We start from the raw sequence: 17,500 nt of genomic DNA on the forward strand, positions 1-17,500 counted from the left end.
CAAACATCAGCAAATGGCCCATCTTATTTACAATTAGAGCATGGATGTCACTATTTACCACAATTAAACAGGAGGACGTTTTTGTTCCTGAGGAGGGAGCTAGAGACGTTCATGTGATGATAATGTAGACTTCAGATTAAATTTCTAAATCTTTCCTGAAGCTTGCCATTACCAAAAGTCCTTGTTTCCAGAGATGTTTTTTTTTTTGGAGCAGAAAATCACAATCACATCAGTAGTGTTTCTAATTTTAAACTTTTGTCTAGGTCAACTGATTTCAAGATACCCGGTGTTGTTTCGCTGGAGACCTTTTGAATACCACTTTCGAATTAAAAAGAAATCGTTAGAGAGACATTATGTAGTGTGAGTGGGATGAACATTCAAACGACTGTACAATTAATTGTGTTGGTCATGTAATTATTAATGATCTTTTCTTTATGGGGACATGTATAATAGCGCCACGTGCACTATCGAGCTACCCTACGGACCACTGTTTTCTTAAACCCTAGAGATACAACCCACACGTCAACTCATACAGGCAGGAAAAGGGATAACTAAATTGTAATTTACCATGGAATTTTCAGGCATGTATAACTTAACTCACCTTCCACAATCAGGTGCACATGGTCCCTTTTTATGACAGCAAGAAGATTCTCAAATTTATAAAGCTCGCAGGTATAAAATCCTTGATCTTCCTCTTTAATGGCACTGATGTTAAAAATGGCCTGAGCAGAAGAGACATTACCAACAAGCACTCCACTCACACGCTGGCTGTAAGAGGCTGGAGCTTGAATTGATACTGAGCCGGTGACATCAAGAACTACTAACTTGGTTTGGATTGTCTGGCCCAGAGGATTTTTTAGTCCCCAAGAAATGTGTGAAACTCCACCAGAAAAGCTCCAAGTGAATGTTACAGAAGATCCAACTGTACCTAAAATACTTTTGCCATTGTATGGGGATGTGAACATCATTTCACTATAAACTTTGCGAAAAAAAAATTATAAAGGCGATGAGTGAGAAATATAATATATTATTACAATATAGCCCTGCGAATGATAGTATATGTACACTCTTTTTTTTGACAAAAACGTCTAATTTTGGAGCTGAGGCTGAACGCTCTTATCTCTCTTCGCATTGTGAGGCCGAAAACGTTCTTAAGATGTTCTTAGAAAGTTACATGGTATAGTCTTTCAATGAATTATTCAATTGTGATAATAATAACAATAATAATAATAATAATAATAATAATAATAATAATAATTGAATTTATACAGTGCAAACTACATAGAATGTTCAAATGCACTTTACAAGATAAACAAGAATGTTTTCAGATTTGATTGAAACAATTTAAAAATCAATGAATTGGCACTTTTCACATGGAAAGGTTGTTCCACAAATGTGTGGCGGATGCTGAGAAGGAATGATCACCAAGAGTTTTCCTTGACTTAACTTGAATACACTGGGAACTTGAGGAACGTAGAACGATAGAGGTTATTGCAGGAACGGACCAGTATCCAGTGAAGTTTTTTTTAGATGAGGGAAGACTATTATTTTTTCTTCGACCTGGTCATCCTTATAAACAATAAACCGTCCTTAAACCCATTGTAAAAAAAAAAAAAAAAAAAAAAAAAAAAGCAAAGCAAAAAGCCTTTGCAAACGACATAACTTTTTCGTAGCGACTATGTTCGTAGCGTGTGACTATGTGCTAATTCTGAATGAAATTCGTAGCAATTGGATCAAAATCGGCACAGCTCATTTGTGTTCTATTGTTACACCAAGAGAAAATGAGGGGACAGAGAGGGAGGCTCCCGGTCCAGCCGTTGGGATATGCCATGTCCACGAGAGTTATTTTTAGACAAGCGAAAGCCTTTGTTCTAGCGGAACTCTGTCTTCCGAGACGTCCGCATGCAGGCCAACCTCGGTCTGATGTTTGAAAGAAAAGCAAAGATTCCATGTAATGGCGGACGAAGTGGACTTAAGATTTGTCGATGATAACGACTTTCAGAAACGCGAAAAATGTTTTTTCTGGTCTGATAATTCCAGCTGGGAAATAAGCTCCACTATTTCTGTGGTCACGAATGACTTGCAGGCTGACATCAGTGAATTAAACGGAGAAAGCAAGTCAGAAACGAATAGCGAGGGCCACAGTCCATGGCACGACGACAACGATGGGAACACTGTATGCGGACGTCTCGGAAGACAGACTTCCGCTCGTTTAAAAATAACTTTCGTGGATATGGCATATCCCAGCCAACGCCCTAAGCCTCCCTCTCTGTCCCCTCAATTTCTCTTGGTTACACTCATCGCGATGACTATATGGATTTCTTCCATACAGGAAAAGCGGAAGCCACAAAAAGTAGCATCCTCTGCTAGGCCAATTATTGGGAAACGTGTTGGAGGGCGGAGTTTGTTTTCGTTTGATAAGGATTTTCTTTAGGAGCTGTTTTCCTAGACATTAATTTTGCCTTTAAGATAACAGTATAGAACATTACCTCAAAGACGGTTAGCGTGATTGAAATCAAATTTGACAGCAACTACAATCGGAGATAAATCTACGTTCTACAAAACAGTAATCGCTGCACATACCCACGGCCAGCTCCCGTTCTGGCCTTGTAGCTCAGTCGGTAGAGCAGCGGTGATCTAATCCGAAGGTCGTGGGTTCAAATCCCACCCTGGTCAGAGTTTTTCTCTGTCCTTGTGTGGGCCCAATTCCAATACTAGGGTTGAGCCCTGATGGAATAATTGGGTACAAAAACTTCACAGTAGTGTTAGGCCTCATTCGAACTTGGAATCATTACTAAAAAACAGTGTTGGAAAATTTTAAAATTGATTTTGTTTTCTCCGTGAGAGCCTTTTCCACGAGGTCACAATTTAAGAAAGCATTTTTTTTGAAAAATAAAGAAAACATTCCAGTGGCCATTTTTGATATAGGGGTTCGGATATCTGCCCTGTAATTGGAGAGCACTACATTCGTTTCAATAAAAACGCACCTGAAGGAGGTGAGCCGAATTTGGGTAACTTAAGACTACGGAACCTGCAGAACCTGCGAAACCTAGAGAAATGACTGTTTTTATTGAAACCCTATGATAAAAACGATAAGATTTACATTAGCATTTGTTAAATATCGACTGTACCCCCTAATTATCTTGTTCCAGGTGGCATTTATAGCTCTTATCTTCGTATTTGCACCACCGGATTCAAGTTAGCCCATTAACTGGTGAATTGCGTAAGAAGTCACGACAACAATGAACTTGTGATCAATTCCCTGCTTGCGGTGACTTGTTTTTGTTATCGTTGTTGTTGTTGTTGTTGTTGTTGTTGTTACGACGGTATTCCGATGAAAGACTTACCATGCCGCAAACAAGAATGGAAAAAGGAACGTACCGTTGCTTCGGTTACATGTTTTTCCCTCTTTGGAAAAGGTGATATTTTGAAAAATTCATTTTATTTGATTTTTCTCGTTGAGAAATAAATGCAGCATACAGGCTCACGATTCAAGTGTATTTATGTGCAAGGCCCAGGCTAAGATCAAGGAAACCACCCCACTCCCATTCTCCTTGTTACCACAAGAGATCGAACTAATCCTGAAGTCAAACAGAAGCTGTAAAAATAAAGAAAATAATACAGGCATAAAAGGCAAGTGAGGCGATGACCAGCCGAAGCCAATCTCACCAGTAAATTCGAAAATAACCTTAAACAGACCCAGAAAGATTAGGAAAATTGGAAACATAGAAGACTGACCTTGCCCACTGCCTTAACAACTGCGAATAGGTACTAAAACATGCGCTAAACTACAGCTATAAAACCAAAATGACAACTGACAGGCAGCAAATACCATCACGTGACCTGCATGTCGCGAAAAAAAAGGAAAAAAAAAAACAATTGAAAATCCTCAAACCAAGCAGGATCATTATTATTAAAACAAGTTGGTAGATTGTGACTTGTCACGCAATCCACCAGTTAATCGGCTAACTTGAATCAGATGGTGCAAATACGCAGATATCAGCTAGAAATGGCATTTGGGACGCGGTAATCAGCGGACATAGTCGATATTTAACAAATGCTAATGTAGATCGCATTGTTTTTATCATGGGGTTTCAATAAAACAGTCATTTCTCTACGTTCCACAGGTTCCACAGGTTCCACAGGTCCCCGGTTCCGCGGTCTGTACTTCTACAAATTAGTCTCACTCCTGTGAAGGTAGACGGTAACCTTAAATTGATCAAAAGCCGCTTCCAAGGTCGATCTTCGATGCTTGGTCTTTGTTTCCTACCCACTCGATGTATTAAGCCTTGAAATATTAAGACATTACCTATAACAATTGAATTTTTGATATCTTTCACTATTTCTTGTCCGATTGTAGTTGCTGTCAAATTTGATTTCAATCACGTTAACCGTCTTTGAGGTAATGTTTTATACTATAATCTTAAAGGCAAAATTAATGTCTAGGAAAACATCTCCTAAAGAAAATCCTTATCAAACGAAAACAAACTCCGCCCTCCAACACGTTTCCCAATAATTGGCCAATTCTAAATTTAATACGGTGTTTTTAAGCCGATCATTGACGCCATAATAACCTAACTTCAATGAAAAGGAATCGAAATAAACGAATAAACCATCAAAGTTTTTTTATCAAGGGCAAAGCACAGGCGTAAATATTTTGAAGCCCATATATAAGCACTTCCATGCCTGATCATGATTACAAGACGCATATTCAGTTGTAAAATTCGCTTCAATGGCCTACCTGATACTTGAACGACAAAAAGAAGCAAATAGAAAACACACCATCCAGTCATCTTACTTGCAAACTTCTTTCATAAAAGCGAAATGATGCAGACTGACGAGATTTGGTTACGCTCAAAGTGAAAATTTATACTCTGCATTCCTTAACAACTGAAAGATTCACTTTGACCTTTCTAGTGGCGTCACGCAATTTAATGAATCGACCTGAAAATTATCCGGAATAGACAACTCGGAAGTAGGTGGACAATTACAAGGACTAAACAGATTGTTTGTGGTTAGTTTTGTTTTACTTATTGGCAATACCATACCGAAAATGAAGATTAATAGCGCCAATTTTAAATTACATGTAAATGCTCAATGGTTTGAATTTGCAGAGATGTGAAACAAGTGATGGTGAAATAAGTCGAAACTACAATAGGGCAGAATCTCCCACACCTTTATATTCTGGCTGACGCTCTTTTCAGTCCGGCTCCCATCTCCTATAAAATAGAAGACTCGAGACACGTCTTAATTTTTGAAGTTGCATAATTCTTAGGTGTTTCCTTTGTCGATTTGCTCGTCTTCCAGCAGCTATGCGTCAGTTATGCGACAGCCTGCTTGACATTTCAGGACCTATAACGTACATGCGTCACCACTATGAAAGGGTTGATAATTTCACCGGAAGAAAGCCTGTTTTTTTAGCCCAACCGAGAATTTTTGTTTGCTTGATTGCTTAGAAGACGCTAATTCATGTCAAATATCACTTTGCGCTCATATTTTCCAATGGTACTGTAACGCTTTAAGAAATGACATGAAGTAGCAATTACATTTCTCTCCCCCCTCACGCCCTTTTATCTCCCGCATCCTGTAATAACCCCTAACCCACATAGGACGGGACGAACGCAAAAAATAGGAAAAAAAAAAAGAATCTAAATGGAAGTTTCATTCCACCCTCGCTACAAAATAATTATATTTAAATCCTGATTTTAGCTAAGGCGTGGCTTTCACTTTGTGTGCAGACCGTTGACTTACTTGGTGTGCAAGCTTGGGGATTAAACCGCTCTCTTATGGCGCCTCAGGGATCACAGAAATATCACAATACGTCTTCAAGTAGTCCCTGCACATATGAGACAATTTATTCGCGGGAACCTACATGAGGTTTTGGTTAGCCTCAATTTATCAAAAAGATCGTTTGTAATCCGTTTCAATCTTCTGAATCCTTCACCATCCTGGCCATGCTTGCATTTATTCCTGTCTCTTTGGTTCTTATCTTCCCTAACAAATTGTTATTTCACTATTTCCCCATTACTTAAATACAATTTTTATGTGTGTTTTTGAACCCAAAATATCGTGACCGAGCTCTTTAAAGGCCCACCTTCGACCGACAGGTTTTTCGACCGTTTGTTTTGTTATGAACAATCTCAATGCTTATCGTAGCGACCTGATTGGATGAATTTCAGCTTTGGCGCGCGGGGCTTCCTATATGAAAAACGTTCCTCGGCACGCAATACCTGTAGGATGAACATGGGCCTTTAAGCCACGAGTACGATTTATTAAGCAAATCCTTGAATGTGATAGCGTAGCTTGGTTCTCTTATATCTAGAGGAAAAACATTTACAATCCACTGACTTGAATGTAAATAATCTATAAACAATTTCTTAAACCAACTAAAGGCAAAGTGATTTACTGTTTATTCCTAATTCTTTAATAGTCTAACCATACTAAGCTCTTCTACTTCATCTACTCGTCAGTCAGATCAGTGACATTGGCATACATTGTTGTGTCGTACTGACTGAGGTTTACATACGTCTGCAAAAAAACAACCTTTGTTTAGGTTACTTGATTAAGTGAGCCAACCACCTCATACCATAGTGCATTCAAACTATTTCGAACACTGAAGAAATCCAAGAACAAGCGAATATGGCAATTCGCAAGTGGTTGTGAGAACAATACGATTCAACATAGAACACAGAACATAGAACATAGAAGACAGAGGAAGACAGGCTAGGTTCTTCGTCGCAGGTAGGTTAAATCAAGTGTGCTTGCAGGCAAGTACATCAGGAGCATACTACTCCTCACTTTATTTCTTTACCTTTTGATTCCTTTCTATATCCTTCATTGTTCTCCTCAGCTTTTCAAATGTAGGTCAATCACTTAGATCTCAGTTTTTCCTAACATTTCATCATGATTTCATACCTAAATTTAAAGAATGTTTTCTTACTATTTGGAGGAAATTTATTATGAAGCAGTACTCATTTAGGCCAACTCTCGCCGTAACTTAAGGCGACTTAAGAAAAACATTGAAATGCCTAACTTATCAGGCCAGTTAAGGTTACTTAACGCAGCCCTTACAGATATTGACGGTTATAGTCGTAGCGCGCACTTTTGTATTTCAGTTGCGTAGAAGAAATCTGTTTGTAACGATTTTTCTTCATTCACCCTGAGGAAGACCGACAAGTCGGTCGAAATGTAGGTATTACTCATAAACGTGTCTTGTCTTTATTTGTGTTTGTGAAGAAAACATCATTCTGAGACACAAATTGGATGCTTGTGAAAGACCTTTTTCCCTACGGGGTTTTGGGTTATGACGTTACTCTCAGTCCATATATCCAATATTCTCCAGGATTTGCTGGCTTTTTCGTCTCTTGTTTTTCTATTAACTTCTGGGAAGTGCAGAAAATGAGGATCACCAATTTAACCTAAGTAAAAACGGTTTCAACCTGAGCCCGGATTTGACCAACAACACATAAATAGTGATTTCTAAATTTAATTTTTCGAAAACCTTTTCCTTTCAGTTGGTAATTCCGTGGTAATTGTAGCAGATTCTTCTTAAGCTAGCCTCCATCGACCTCCAGCTTGCCATGCTAAACACATACTGATCTTAAAGAACCTTACTCAACCACTTTACTTCCCACGCTTTGTTGATGTTGTTGTTATCCGGGAATTTGGAGCGTCTACTTCAATATATGGGCAAGTATCGTTGAGTTATTTTTGCACTTGAGAGGGTAATTAGAACACATTTGGAAATAGAAAACACTTCAAAGATCCTCGAGGAGGATTATTCTGTGAAATTAGATGGATTTCGATCAGAAAAACAGCAGAATACCACCATTTCATGCAAGTGCCATTCTAAGAAACGTGGAGCTACCTCTGCAGTGAATTCAGGAGGGAAATAAAATTTCTACGCGTGGTAGTTAGCTGTTTTAACTTTTACCTGGACCTTTGTTAATTAATAAGCAAGCAACCCATATTTATTTTCCATCCAAGCAGTTCGCAGCAATTAAAAGAAGGTTAAATTAAAAAAAAATAATAATTATTTTAAATTAATTAAAGAAGGTTTCAGTGTGACGCGCGCAATACTTTGTTGTAACACTAGATAAAATGCTCTTACTTTACGTTCCATACCTCTTACTAACCGAGTTCGAGGTCCGTACTGTAAGTTACGGACCAAGTTTTTTCCCGTTGATTTGTGGTCCAAGCGCGAAGCGCGCGGGCCATAAATCAACGGGAAAAAACGAGGATCCGTAACTTTCAGTACGGACCGAGAAAACGAGGTTAGTAAGATCTCTGTGGTTAACCGGCGCGCGGGCAAGGAAACTAGTCAAAGTGAGGCTGAAGGTTCAACTGCTAACCGCTAACACAAAGAATGCCGTGCCAAAATCCCAAAAACTAAATCTTCTTGGCTGTTAAGCACGTTCGCGCGAGAATATTCTAACATTGATTTTTTTCTGAAAATTTTACCATTGAAAGATGATCAGTTAGTGATGTCAGAAATGTAAAAATGGGGGGTCACCGACTTCGTTTTGGAGAGAACGTGCTTGGAAGAACACCCTAAATCTGAAAAAATCCGGCTTTTTTAGCGAAGAGGGCCACAGTGTCTGTAAGCCCAAAAATATTACAATTACATCTTTGAAGTAAAATGTTCTCTACCAACTTTATTTAAGTGGACCCATCAATTGAATTTAGTTAACTGTTGAGGTTCCTGAATGAACAAGTTCGCATTTAGCGACCATAGTTTCATGCGTCTTGCAGCCGCAAGAGGGAAGGATTCCATGTCACGAGGACAGAAATCTAGAAATTTTTTTGAACCTCCCACATTGAATTTTTGTTCATTTTTGGACAATGTGGAGAAAATTGTAAATAAAATCTGTTTCTGAAAAGAAAAGTAGGGGTCAACGAACATCCAAGATCGTTAAATCCAAGGAAAGCTACAGCAATAGCCATCTGCGCTATAATTGTTCATTTTATTACTTAGCGCGCGCGCTCGATGCATGACGTGGCATGTGAATTTGCGTGCGCTGTAAGGATGCGCCGTAGCAATGGGCGCGAACGTCCTTAAGTTTAAATAGTTGCTTGCAAGATTCAAACAGTTTTCAGTACAAGTTTATGCAACAGAAATGACACAAAAAACTCGCTAGATGAGGTTTTGTCGAAATTGTAAATTTAGCGGGCTGTACAGTGGGCCGTACTGTAGAATACGGCCCGCTAATTTAGCCAATTACGGCGCGCGTACTACCTGAGAGATATAATAATATAATTTAATATTTTTCAAGTTTACCTAGACTTCAAACGGTGTTAAATCCAACAACAATTTCGTCTTCCTGTAAATAAACACAAGCTGACCTTGTGACCTCTAGTTTTCAACTTTTCCAGAGTCACACACAAGGTTGCTTCCACAAAACGCAGTTTTATTATCATCGAGAAAATAAAATGAACAGCAATAGATAAAGGCTTTTTACTGATTGTGATGGAGATCAGTATTCAACATGATGATTGCCGAAGACTTGTCTTGCCTCTTTGTTCAGTGCCGGCAACCGGAGCGGAAGACACGCACAACGATGGGGATGTTTGTGATTCCTTACAATGTAGTGCAAGAACTTATTTCTTTATTTTTCCGAAATGATAATACACTAATTCTGATCGTTCCAGCCGTTATCGAGGAATTCCCAATTTTGGTACTCTGCGCTTCCATTCCAAGAGCAGATGCTTTACTAACCATTCCGTACATAAATGATATCAGAAACTCAAATTCTAATAGACATAGCTTATTTTTCAATGGAAAACAGAATTATAAAGCCCATTTGATGTCCGATGGACACCGAGTACTTTATACAGTCATAGCATTCAGAGTTTCGGGGGCCCTAAAAATGGCGACTGAAGTAATGTGGGCGCGCAATGTAAAGTGGATGAGTAAGGTTCCTTAACCACAATCAATCGTTCAGAACATTTTAGTTCAACTCGTAAACATCAAAGGGATTGGAAGAACTGTTGAAGCATACGAGTATAAAACAAAGCTTATTCAGAACCATGTCACCAAAAGAAATAGTAGAAATACGATATGTTTCAATTTACGGTCATAAAAGTAGATTAAATACAGATTTTACAACACGAAATAACGTGTCCTTAACTCAAGCCATGAGGACATTAATTTCGTAAATTCTTGAATTCGATAAAGTCGCTAGGTTCTCTTATACCAGGAGGGAAAGCATTCAAATTTACCAGTCTGCGAGGAGGGTCTCTCATCTGACTAGATTGTGAAAAACCTAAAAATCCATTCTTAATTAAAACAACTAAAGAAAACCTATATAATGTCAGCTATCTATCGATTAAACGGTGCTTAATCAACTAACAAAAGTTCCGATTGGCTGTGTGATCTTAATTCTTTAATGTTCCAACCATACTAAGCTTTTCTACTTCATCTACTTTGTTAAACTGAACACATGCATCTTTGCTTTGTTTCTGATTATTTCTACCATGAAAAGTTTCATAATATACCTGTTTCATTAGTATCTGCGCTACATAATTACAATACCCGCAGTGCATCATCCAATCAAGTTTTCATACCCTCATTTCGAACTAATCTTAGGAGATTTTGCCCCAGCATTTTTGGAAGTGTCTTTTTGGAATAATCTTCCGCAATTCATCAGGGACAAACTATCTCACTGGTTCCCTGCTCAATACTAATGAAACATTATCTTTTTCATAACTTACTGAGCTATTTCATCATCTATTTTCCTTCACTTTTTTATTGAAAATTTCGTATTTTGTTATGCGTAACTTTAAGGGGTACAGCAATAGTTGTAGAAGTGGCCCTCTCCTTTCCTTCCACTATACTATATTAATTAATTTGTGTTGTAATTTTTATCGTGCGTTTATTATCTTTTTCGACGCTTTATCTACTTAATTATGTATCAGTTAGAGTTGGAGGAATAAAAAATACTAATAATAAAAACAAATTTTTAAAAAATTCTACTCGGCTGTCAGATCAGTGACATTGGCGTACATTCTTGTGTCGTACTGACTGAGGTTTACATATGTCTGCAAAAGAAAATTTGGAATGTGTTAAGCTCAGTTTTACTTAATTGTTTAAGCCAAGAAGTTCATACCCTAGTTGATTTAAACATTGAAGAAGGCCGAGAACGAGGGAATACGGTAATTAACAAGTGGTTGTGAGAATAAAAGGATTAAAATTGGAACATAGATGACAGTGGAAGACTAGTCTTTTCGGCGCAGGTAGGTTTGAATTAATCAAGTTTTCGTGGAGATTAGAACGTCAGGAAAAACCCCCTTCATTAATCCCAGCGCTGGCGTAGTGGTGAGAGCACTTGTTTCCCACCAGCGTGGCCTGGGTTTAATTCCCAGACTGGCGTTATATGTGGGTTTAGTTTATTGGTTTTACTCATCTCCGAAATGTTTTCCTCCTGGTAATACCGTTTTCCCCTCTCCTTAAAAGACCAACGTTTGGTTTGAGTTGGTTAATTTGCTCATTTCAGTTTACAGTGTCCCCAATTAATGCACTAGAAGACTAGACACTTAAATAAAGTTCCTTTTATTTCCTTTCCTTTCCTTTCCCCAAATTTTCTCTTGATTTCTTTACCTTGTGATTCCTCTCCATATCCTTCATTGTTCTCCTCAGCTTTTCAAATGTCGGTCGAGCACTTGGGTCTTCTTCCCAACACTTCATCATGATTTCATACCTAAAATTAAAAGGTTCTTACTTCACTATTGGGAGGTTGTTTATGCAAGCATTAAATCGTCTACTTATTACTCAATATCACAATTGAGAAGTAAGTATTTTACAGTTTGCTGTCCACATGTCTTGGCTTTGGCATTCTGTATCCTTGTTGAAGTTTATCCGCAATAAGCCTGGCGTTTGTGTCCGGGTATGGTGATCCACCTATGGGTATAAAGATCCAGCATCAATAACACTTGATACGAAAACGTGAAATTTGCCCAGTTAAGTAAGCGATACTGATTGCAGAACTATTTTCAGTTATTAGTGTGCACATTTTTGTAATTAGGTCAAATCGTTTCTAAGTCGAAGCGTACCAATTGTTAGAACTTCATAGAGAAGGATGCCATAACTCCACCTGCAAAAAGGAGTGAAACAAATAAGAAGCAAGAAATGAGACTGGAAGTAAGGAAGCATGCATTTCAAAAATGGAAGAATCACTAGAGAAAAGAAATAACAACAACTCCTAGGACGAAGATATTTAGGTCTGCTGCAAAATGAAACGGGAATGGACAACAATCACTTCCAAAAGGAAAATAATTTAAACTTTTTACTGACACGGATATACTTACACATCACTTTGTGTTGTGTACACTCCGTAAAGCAAGGCCTCATATGCAGTCCACTTAACAGGTAAACGACCCTATGTACGAAGACAATTACACAATACTCTTAGAAAAAACCAATACATCTGGTACTTGATCGTAGCAAATAAAGCATTTTCGCAAAGCAAAGTTTAGTTGTAGCTTTACCCGACTTTTTTTGGTATAAATATCGTCCTGGCCCACATTCCTCGCCATCCCAAAATCTGTCACCTTGCATCTCTCTCCTTCACCAACCAGAACATTTCTCGCCGCCAAGTCGCGATGGACAATCTAACAGAAATTGAGTATGAATATGTATTAAGAAGAGTAGTAAATTTTTACGACAAAATTAACTCTATCAGAAGCGTCCCATCTTCAGTAAATGTCAAAGTATTCTAAGTGGGCCTCATTATCGAGGGAACACATCCATATGAATCTACATTTCTAATAATTGACCATAGTTTGAGTCCTGTAATGCGGTCTCATCAATCAACAGCGAATAGAGGAAAGATTTTTAATCACACACGACATTAGAAAACGCTAACCGGTCGGAGATAATCAAGTCGTTCTATTTTAACACCGAAGATAAATCCACTAGTAAGTAATAAGAGTAGAAATTGCACCCCTTGCGTCCGAAGGGAAACCTTTAGCTTTAATCACCCACCCAAACAATTTTTACAATTAAATTCGTGTTAATTTACGTGCACGGACATGTTTCACAACAGCCATAGTTTGATGCTACTCTGAATTGGAGAATCATGAAGGCAGCATAAAAGGATGCAATTCAAAGACCTGTAACCTCTTAAGTTACATTCACAGCTGTCTAAACTAAACGTTAACTGAACTTCCATAGCTCAGTTATATGTCTCATTGTCAGCCTGGTTGCACTTCCGTTTCACTTACAGTATCAATGTAATAATGAATATCCTGCAAATGTATTTTCATAGTATTCTAAACATTTATTTCCTATTTATGGATGCGGACTGATGGCGATCTTCCCTTGGTGAGCAAACCTTTTTCGAACACAAGTAACACATCCCATCAGCAACCTGCCAAGCGAATTTTATCAGCTGTTCCGAAGTCAGATTGGTCTCCGGTTGTACATCCGGGTCCTTATAGTAAGTGTCGTTCAGTCCTCGGCTCTTTCTTAGGTATCCCAAGAGGTCTCCAAATGGAACATACTCGATCAAGACCATCAGTGGTTCTGTGGAAAACAAGGTTCCTGAAATATGGTGTGTTCATATTCATCCTAGGAATTACTAGCTTCTTTCAACACTCTCTTTACACAATTCCCAATCCAAATTAGTCACGTTTTACACCATGAAGAATAAAACTGATCCATGTTGCAAAAAGAAATTAACTTCTTCATTAACTCGACTCAAGATTCTTGAGTGTACTTTTGCTAATTCTTTGAACCACGTTCCATCCCTAGCACACCTCGAGCTACACCAGAATAGGCTTGATTCATTTTTTAAATGAGATAAAACAAAACAAAACAAATTTAAAAGCACAACAAATTATGAAGACGTCAGTTTTACCGCTTTCAGTGACGCATCCGATGAGCTTGATAACATGAGGATGAGGTTTCATTTTTTTCATCAGCTCCAATTCTGACAACAGATCCTTTCTATCTGACGGAGGAGCATTGCCTAGGAAGTAAGGAATAGAAATTCTTGATGGCAGTTGACTCGGGATGGCTAAAGTAGTACTACAACAGATAATCGTTGAAGTGTAAATACTTTGAATTATTTTAGCTACGAGCAAAATAATCCAATTGTGAAACAGAACAAATAATGTTTCGCGACGATAGAGTTATGAAGGATTGTAGTTATTAACGCCATTTTTTTAAATTAATTTAGCGAGAAACTGCATGGCCAGCAGTAAAAGACATGTACTTTTCCATATATAGTGCTGATATCCTTTGATCAATGTCTCAAAGCAAGCTGACTTTATAAACCTTATCAAGCCAGTTTACCTCTTCCATTGTGCGCTTTTAAAAGCAGTATAAACAGATGAGTGAAAGCACAGGTCAAGGATAAGCGGAAACCAACCTTTCAGCATTTTTACTGCCACTGTCGTTTCCTCCTGATGTTCTCTTACATTTTTCACTGTTGCCTGGGCAACCTGAGAAAAGGCTCCTTTACCGATGATTTTGATAACATGAACATCTTCTTGACTCACTTCCCAGCTCCTTCCAGACGGATGAAGTGGCATGTAAGATCCACTTCCTGCAGCTTGAGATGCGTAGCTCGCTGACTCCTTTGTATTTAGATCGCTGGGAAGTTCTAAGTTTTCTTTAACTTGCAAAGATACTGGATTCTGGTGATAATTAATCCACAAAAAATGAAAGTAAAGATCTAATTGTATCTCTCAGGGCAACTGCAATGCTAGCTTCTGTTTCCAGTATCGTCCATCCTTCTCCCCAAGATTTGCTTTGAACATGATTTAAATAACAGACAACCATTGTAACGAGTATTCCAGGAGGGGACAGTTAGGGCAGTGGTAAGTGTAGCGGCCTTGAACTAAATTCTACCAGTATCCACGCAATTATAAACTTACTTCAAGAGAGATGTGTAGCAAATACACTATATAATGGAACAACAGGATAGCAACCTTACGCCTACAAAGAGAGAGTGTGGAGAGCTTACAACGATCTTCAATAGACTGAATGCTTTGGCTTTGAAGAAGCGATAATCAAACTTTCTTAATCCAGGGTTCATATTACACTCATCTTTTCTTCTGGCAAGATCTCATTAACAACTTACCATAGGTATAAGATCTCCACATCTTGGACAAGGACGACGGCGCATTTTCCATATCACCACGGAGAGAACAATAATTGTGATCACCAGAAAGACGATGAATAAGTTGTAAAATATATGCAAAACAGAACAAGAACCTAACACAAAGAAAGCACAAAAAGACTTGTAATGCAGGGCCACGAAGTTTCTACTGAGGGCAATGCGTATTTAGCACGACTATTTCTTTGTCTTGTTCTTCTTTTTTTTTTTTTTGGATTCGGGTATGCTCGCAGAGCAGGAAAATAATCTTTTTGATACACTTGCAGTAAGATGCGTGACGATTTCATAAACATAGTTGAGACGCTGACTAGTCTACCTAAGGCTCGTTTTCTCACGCTTCGCAGTGAGAGAGAGTGATTTTAGTCAACTAAAGGAAACTGAAAGAAAAAGAGCATGCATGTTTTCTTTTTCAATTCGTTTTGGATCGTATAGTCATGCACAATAACCTGCAAGTACTGCTGTTGTTTCGCAGTTATTTTTTCTTCACCTAGGCTTAGCTCAACATTTGTAGGTATATATTTTTCAGAGAATTCTTTGGCTTTTCATCGTTGATGTTTACTTTACCTCTTAAGACGGCCAGATGATTTTGTACGTTAAATGAATAAGGGTTATTGAGCACAGTTGAATCTTACATTTACTATCCAGTTTAATGAGGAGCCGTACGCTCGGAATTAAGCAATGGTCTACCTTTGGTTTGTATCTCAAAAGCGGACCTACCTTTCTGACTTTCCAGAGGCCTTGGAGTTGCTAATGGGAAAAATACATGATCGTAGTTAGTGCCAGTGTTTGACGGAACGGATGGCAAGTCCTCCTTGGAGGAGCAGGCGTAGCACAGTTGGCTAGTGCGCGGCTTTCCGAGCGAGAGGTCCAAAGTTCGATCCTAGGAGACTCAGACGTCTGTTTGCACTTTTTCCCTGATACGTACAGATATAGCATTAAACACCGTAAAATGGAGCACTGACAGAGGGAGGGAGACTTCCATTGATACCAGCCTCGTAGCTGAAGGAAGTACCGACGTTAAATAAGCTGACTTTACGTTCTTCCTGGAAAATTACAGGAGAGGAGCACCTTTAAAAAGTCATCGCCTTATGCCTCTATTGGACTTTAAATTAAATATATATATTTTTAATACAGTTACACCTGCTAAAGGCAAATGTTTATTTTAATAGTTATACTTACCTCCACCATATGGCATCTCCACTATCTTGATGTTTTCTGTAGTCACCACACTCTCGCCGTATTTGTTTGATGCGGTAACAACCAATTCATGCTTTTTGTTATCTTCCATTTTGACAACAAACGCACGATTAGAGCTGTCCTTTACTTCTCCAACGTTTGTCCACTTCTTTTCACTCGCAATTCTTTTGTAGATGGTGTATTGGGTGATGGCCTCTCCATTCTCTTCGGGTTTGTTCCAAGTAAGGGTTATTTTGTTATTATCTATCTCATCTTTGACAATAGTTACAGGTTCCGGAACACCTGTCGATTAAAGTATACAAAGGGAAAGTTACCCGGAAAAAGGAAAACAAATAAGCATAATCTCTTCTTGGCTTGGAAGAATAAGCTGGATCTCAAGAAACTGTTCATAACTAGTATGAAAATGAAAAGAAAACATATTTAACCCAAGCATCACGACGTAGCCTGCACCTCATCAAAAATCCCCGTGATGTTAAGTTGAGTATCGTTGCTGGTAAGTAACCCTATTCACCCCGATAATCAAATTTCCATATATTGGTGTGATTATCGAGCGGTGGAGTACCTCAAATTCCAAAGTACCCTTGAGTTAGTTAGCCGCTACATATGACCGACAATCCAGGAATTAAACGCTTTCGGAAGGAGAGACAATGCTTTCTGTTTCTTGTTGTGAGGTCCCCGTAAGGATTAATCAACTTGAATAATCCAATACACAAGAGATCGAAAAGGATGTCAGGAAATTCATAATTCTTCTAACGTGATTTCTTCAGGCGGATTTGGTTTTAAAACTAGTGGAAATGTGCCTGTGAGAAAATCCATGCAGAGGGTTGGTAGCTAAGAACTGACAGACTTTGTTGGTGGTAAAACACAACCTCGTCCCCAGGGTCTTCTCTGCCGCCTTTGTCGTTGAGAAGAAAGACCCTGGTTCAGGCAGGTCACGTGGCACTCATGCAAAAAAAACACTTTCTCACTGGGGTAGACTTTTTGTTATATTTTGATCCCACAGCTGGGCGAAGGCGTACTCGTTTGACAATGCTGTTTTAAAATAACTAATCTTTACCTTACAATGTAAGACTAAAATCAATTAAAAGCTCAAAGAGCTGATGTTATATTCCCACGACAAATGAATTCCCACAAAGCGTTTAAGCTTTTGTGACTGATAACACCCTTGATGCCGGGTGGCGATTAAC

The 17,500-nt window shown here is 38.6% G+C and overlaps 2 protein-coding genes across 11 annotated transcripts in view; both read right to left on the reverse strand.

Moving 5' to 3' along the window:
* Nucleotides 1–4,845, reverse strand: part of LOC137983810 (tyrosine-protein kinase receptor Tie-1-like) — a 43,340-nt gene extending 38,495 nt beyond the window's left edge. Inside the window, exons 1-2 of the mRNA XM_068830987.1 lie at nucleotides 4,742–4,845; nucleotides 602–979 (exon numbers count right to left, since the gene is read on the reverse strand). Coding sequence (XP_068687088.1) covers nucleotides 602–979; nucleotides 4,742–4,793 — 430 coding nt within the window. The 5' untranslated portion in view covers nucleotides 4,794–4,845. The remainder of the gene's footprint in view (nucleotides 1–601; nucleotides 980–4,741) is intronic.
* Nucleotides 4,846–7,704: 2,859 nt separating this feature from the next.
* LOC137983807 (fibroblast growth factor receptor 3-like) overlaps nucleotides 7,705–17,500 on the reverse strand; it is a 54,789-nt gene continuing 44,993 nt past the window's right edge. For all 10 annotated transcript variants that reach the window (XM_068830983.1, XM_068830979.1, XM_068830978.1 and 7 more), the window contains 12 exons: nucleotides 16,296–16,595; nucleotides 15,834–15,863; nucleotides 15,081–15,214; nucleotides 14,367–14,634; nucleotides 13,854–13,964; nucleotides 13,329–13,519; nucleotides 12,484–12,606; nucleotides 12,304–12,374; nucleotides 12,049–12,089; nucleotides 11,800–11,896; nucleotides 11,597–11,696; nucleotides 7,705–11,037 (listed from right to left, as the gene is read on the reverse strand). In XM_068830983.1, coding sequence (XP_068687084.1) covers nucleotides 10,969–11,037; nucleotides 11,597–11,696; nucleotides 11,800–11,896; nucleotides 12,049–12,089; nucleotides 12,304–12,374; nucleotides 12,484–12,606; nucleotides 13,329–13,519; nucleotides 13,854–13,964; nucleotides 14,367–14,634; nucleotides 15,081–15,214; nucleotides 15,834–15,863; nucleotides 16,296–16,595 — 1,535 coding nt within the window. In that variant the 3' untranslated portion in view covers nucleotides 7,705–10,968. The remainder of the gene's footprint in view (nucleotides 11,038–11,596; nucleotides 11,697–11,799; nucleotides 11,897–12,048; nucleotides 12,090–12,303; nucleotides 12,375–12,483; nucleotides 12,607–13,328; nucleotides 13,520–13,853; nucleotides 13,965–14,366; nucleotides 14,635–15,080; nucleotides 15,215–15,833; nucleotides 15,864–16,295; nucleotides 16,596–17,500) is intronic.

This window comes from Montipora foliosa, chromosome 13 (assembly GCF_036669935.1).
Source record: "Montipora foliosa isolate CH-2021 chromosome 13, ASM3666993v2, whole genome shotgun sequence".
NCBI classification, from domain to species: Eukaryota; Metazoa; Cnidaria; class Anthozoa; order Scleractinia; family Acroporidae; genus Montipora; species Montipora foliosa.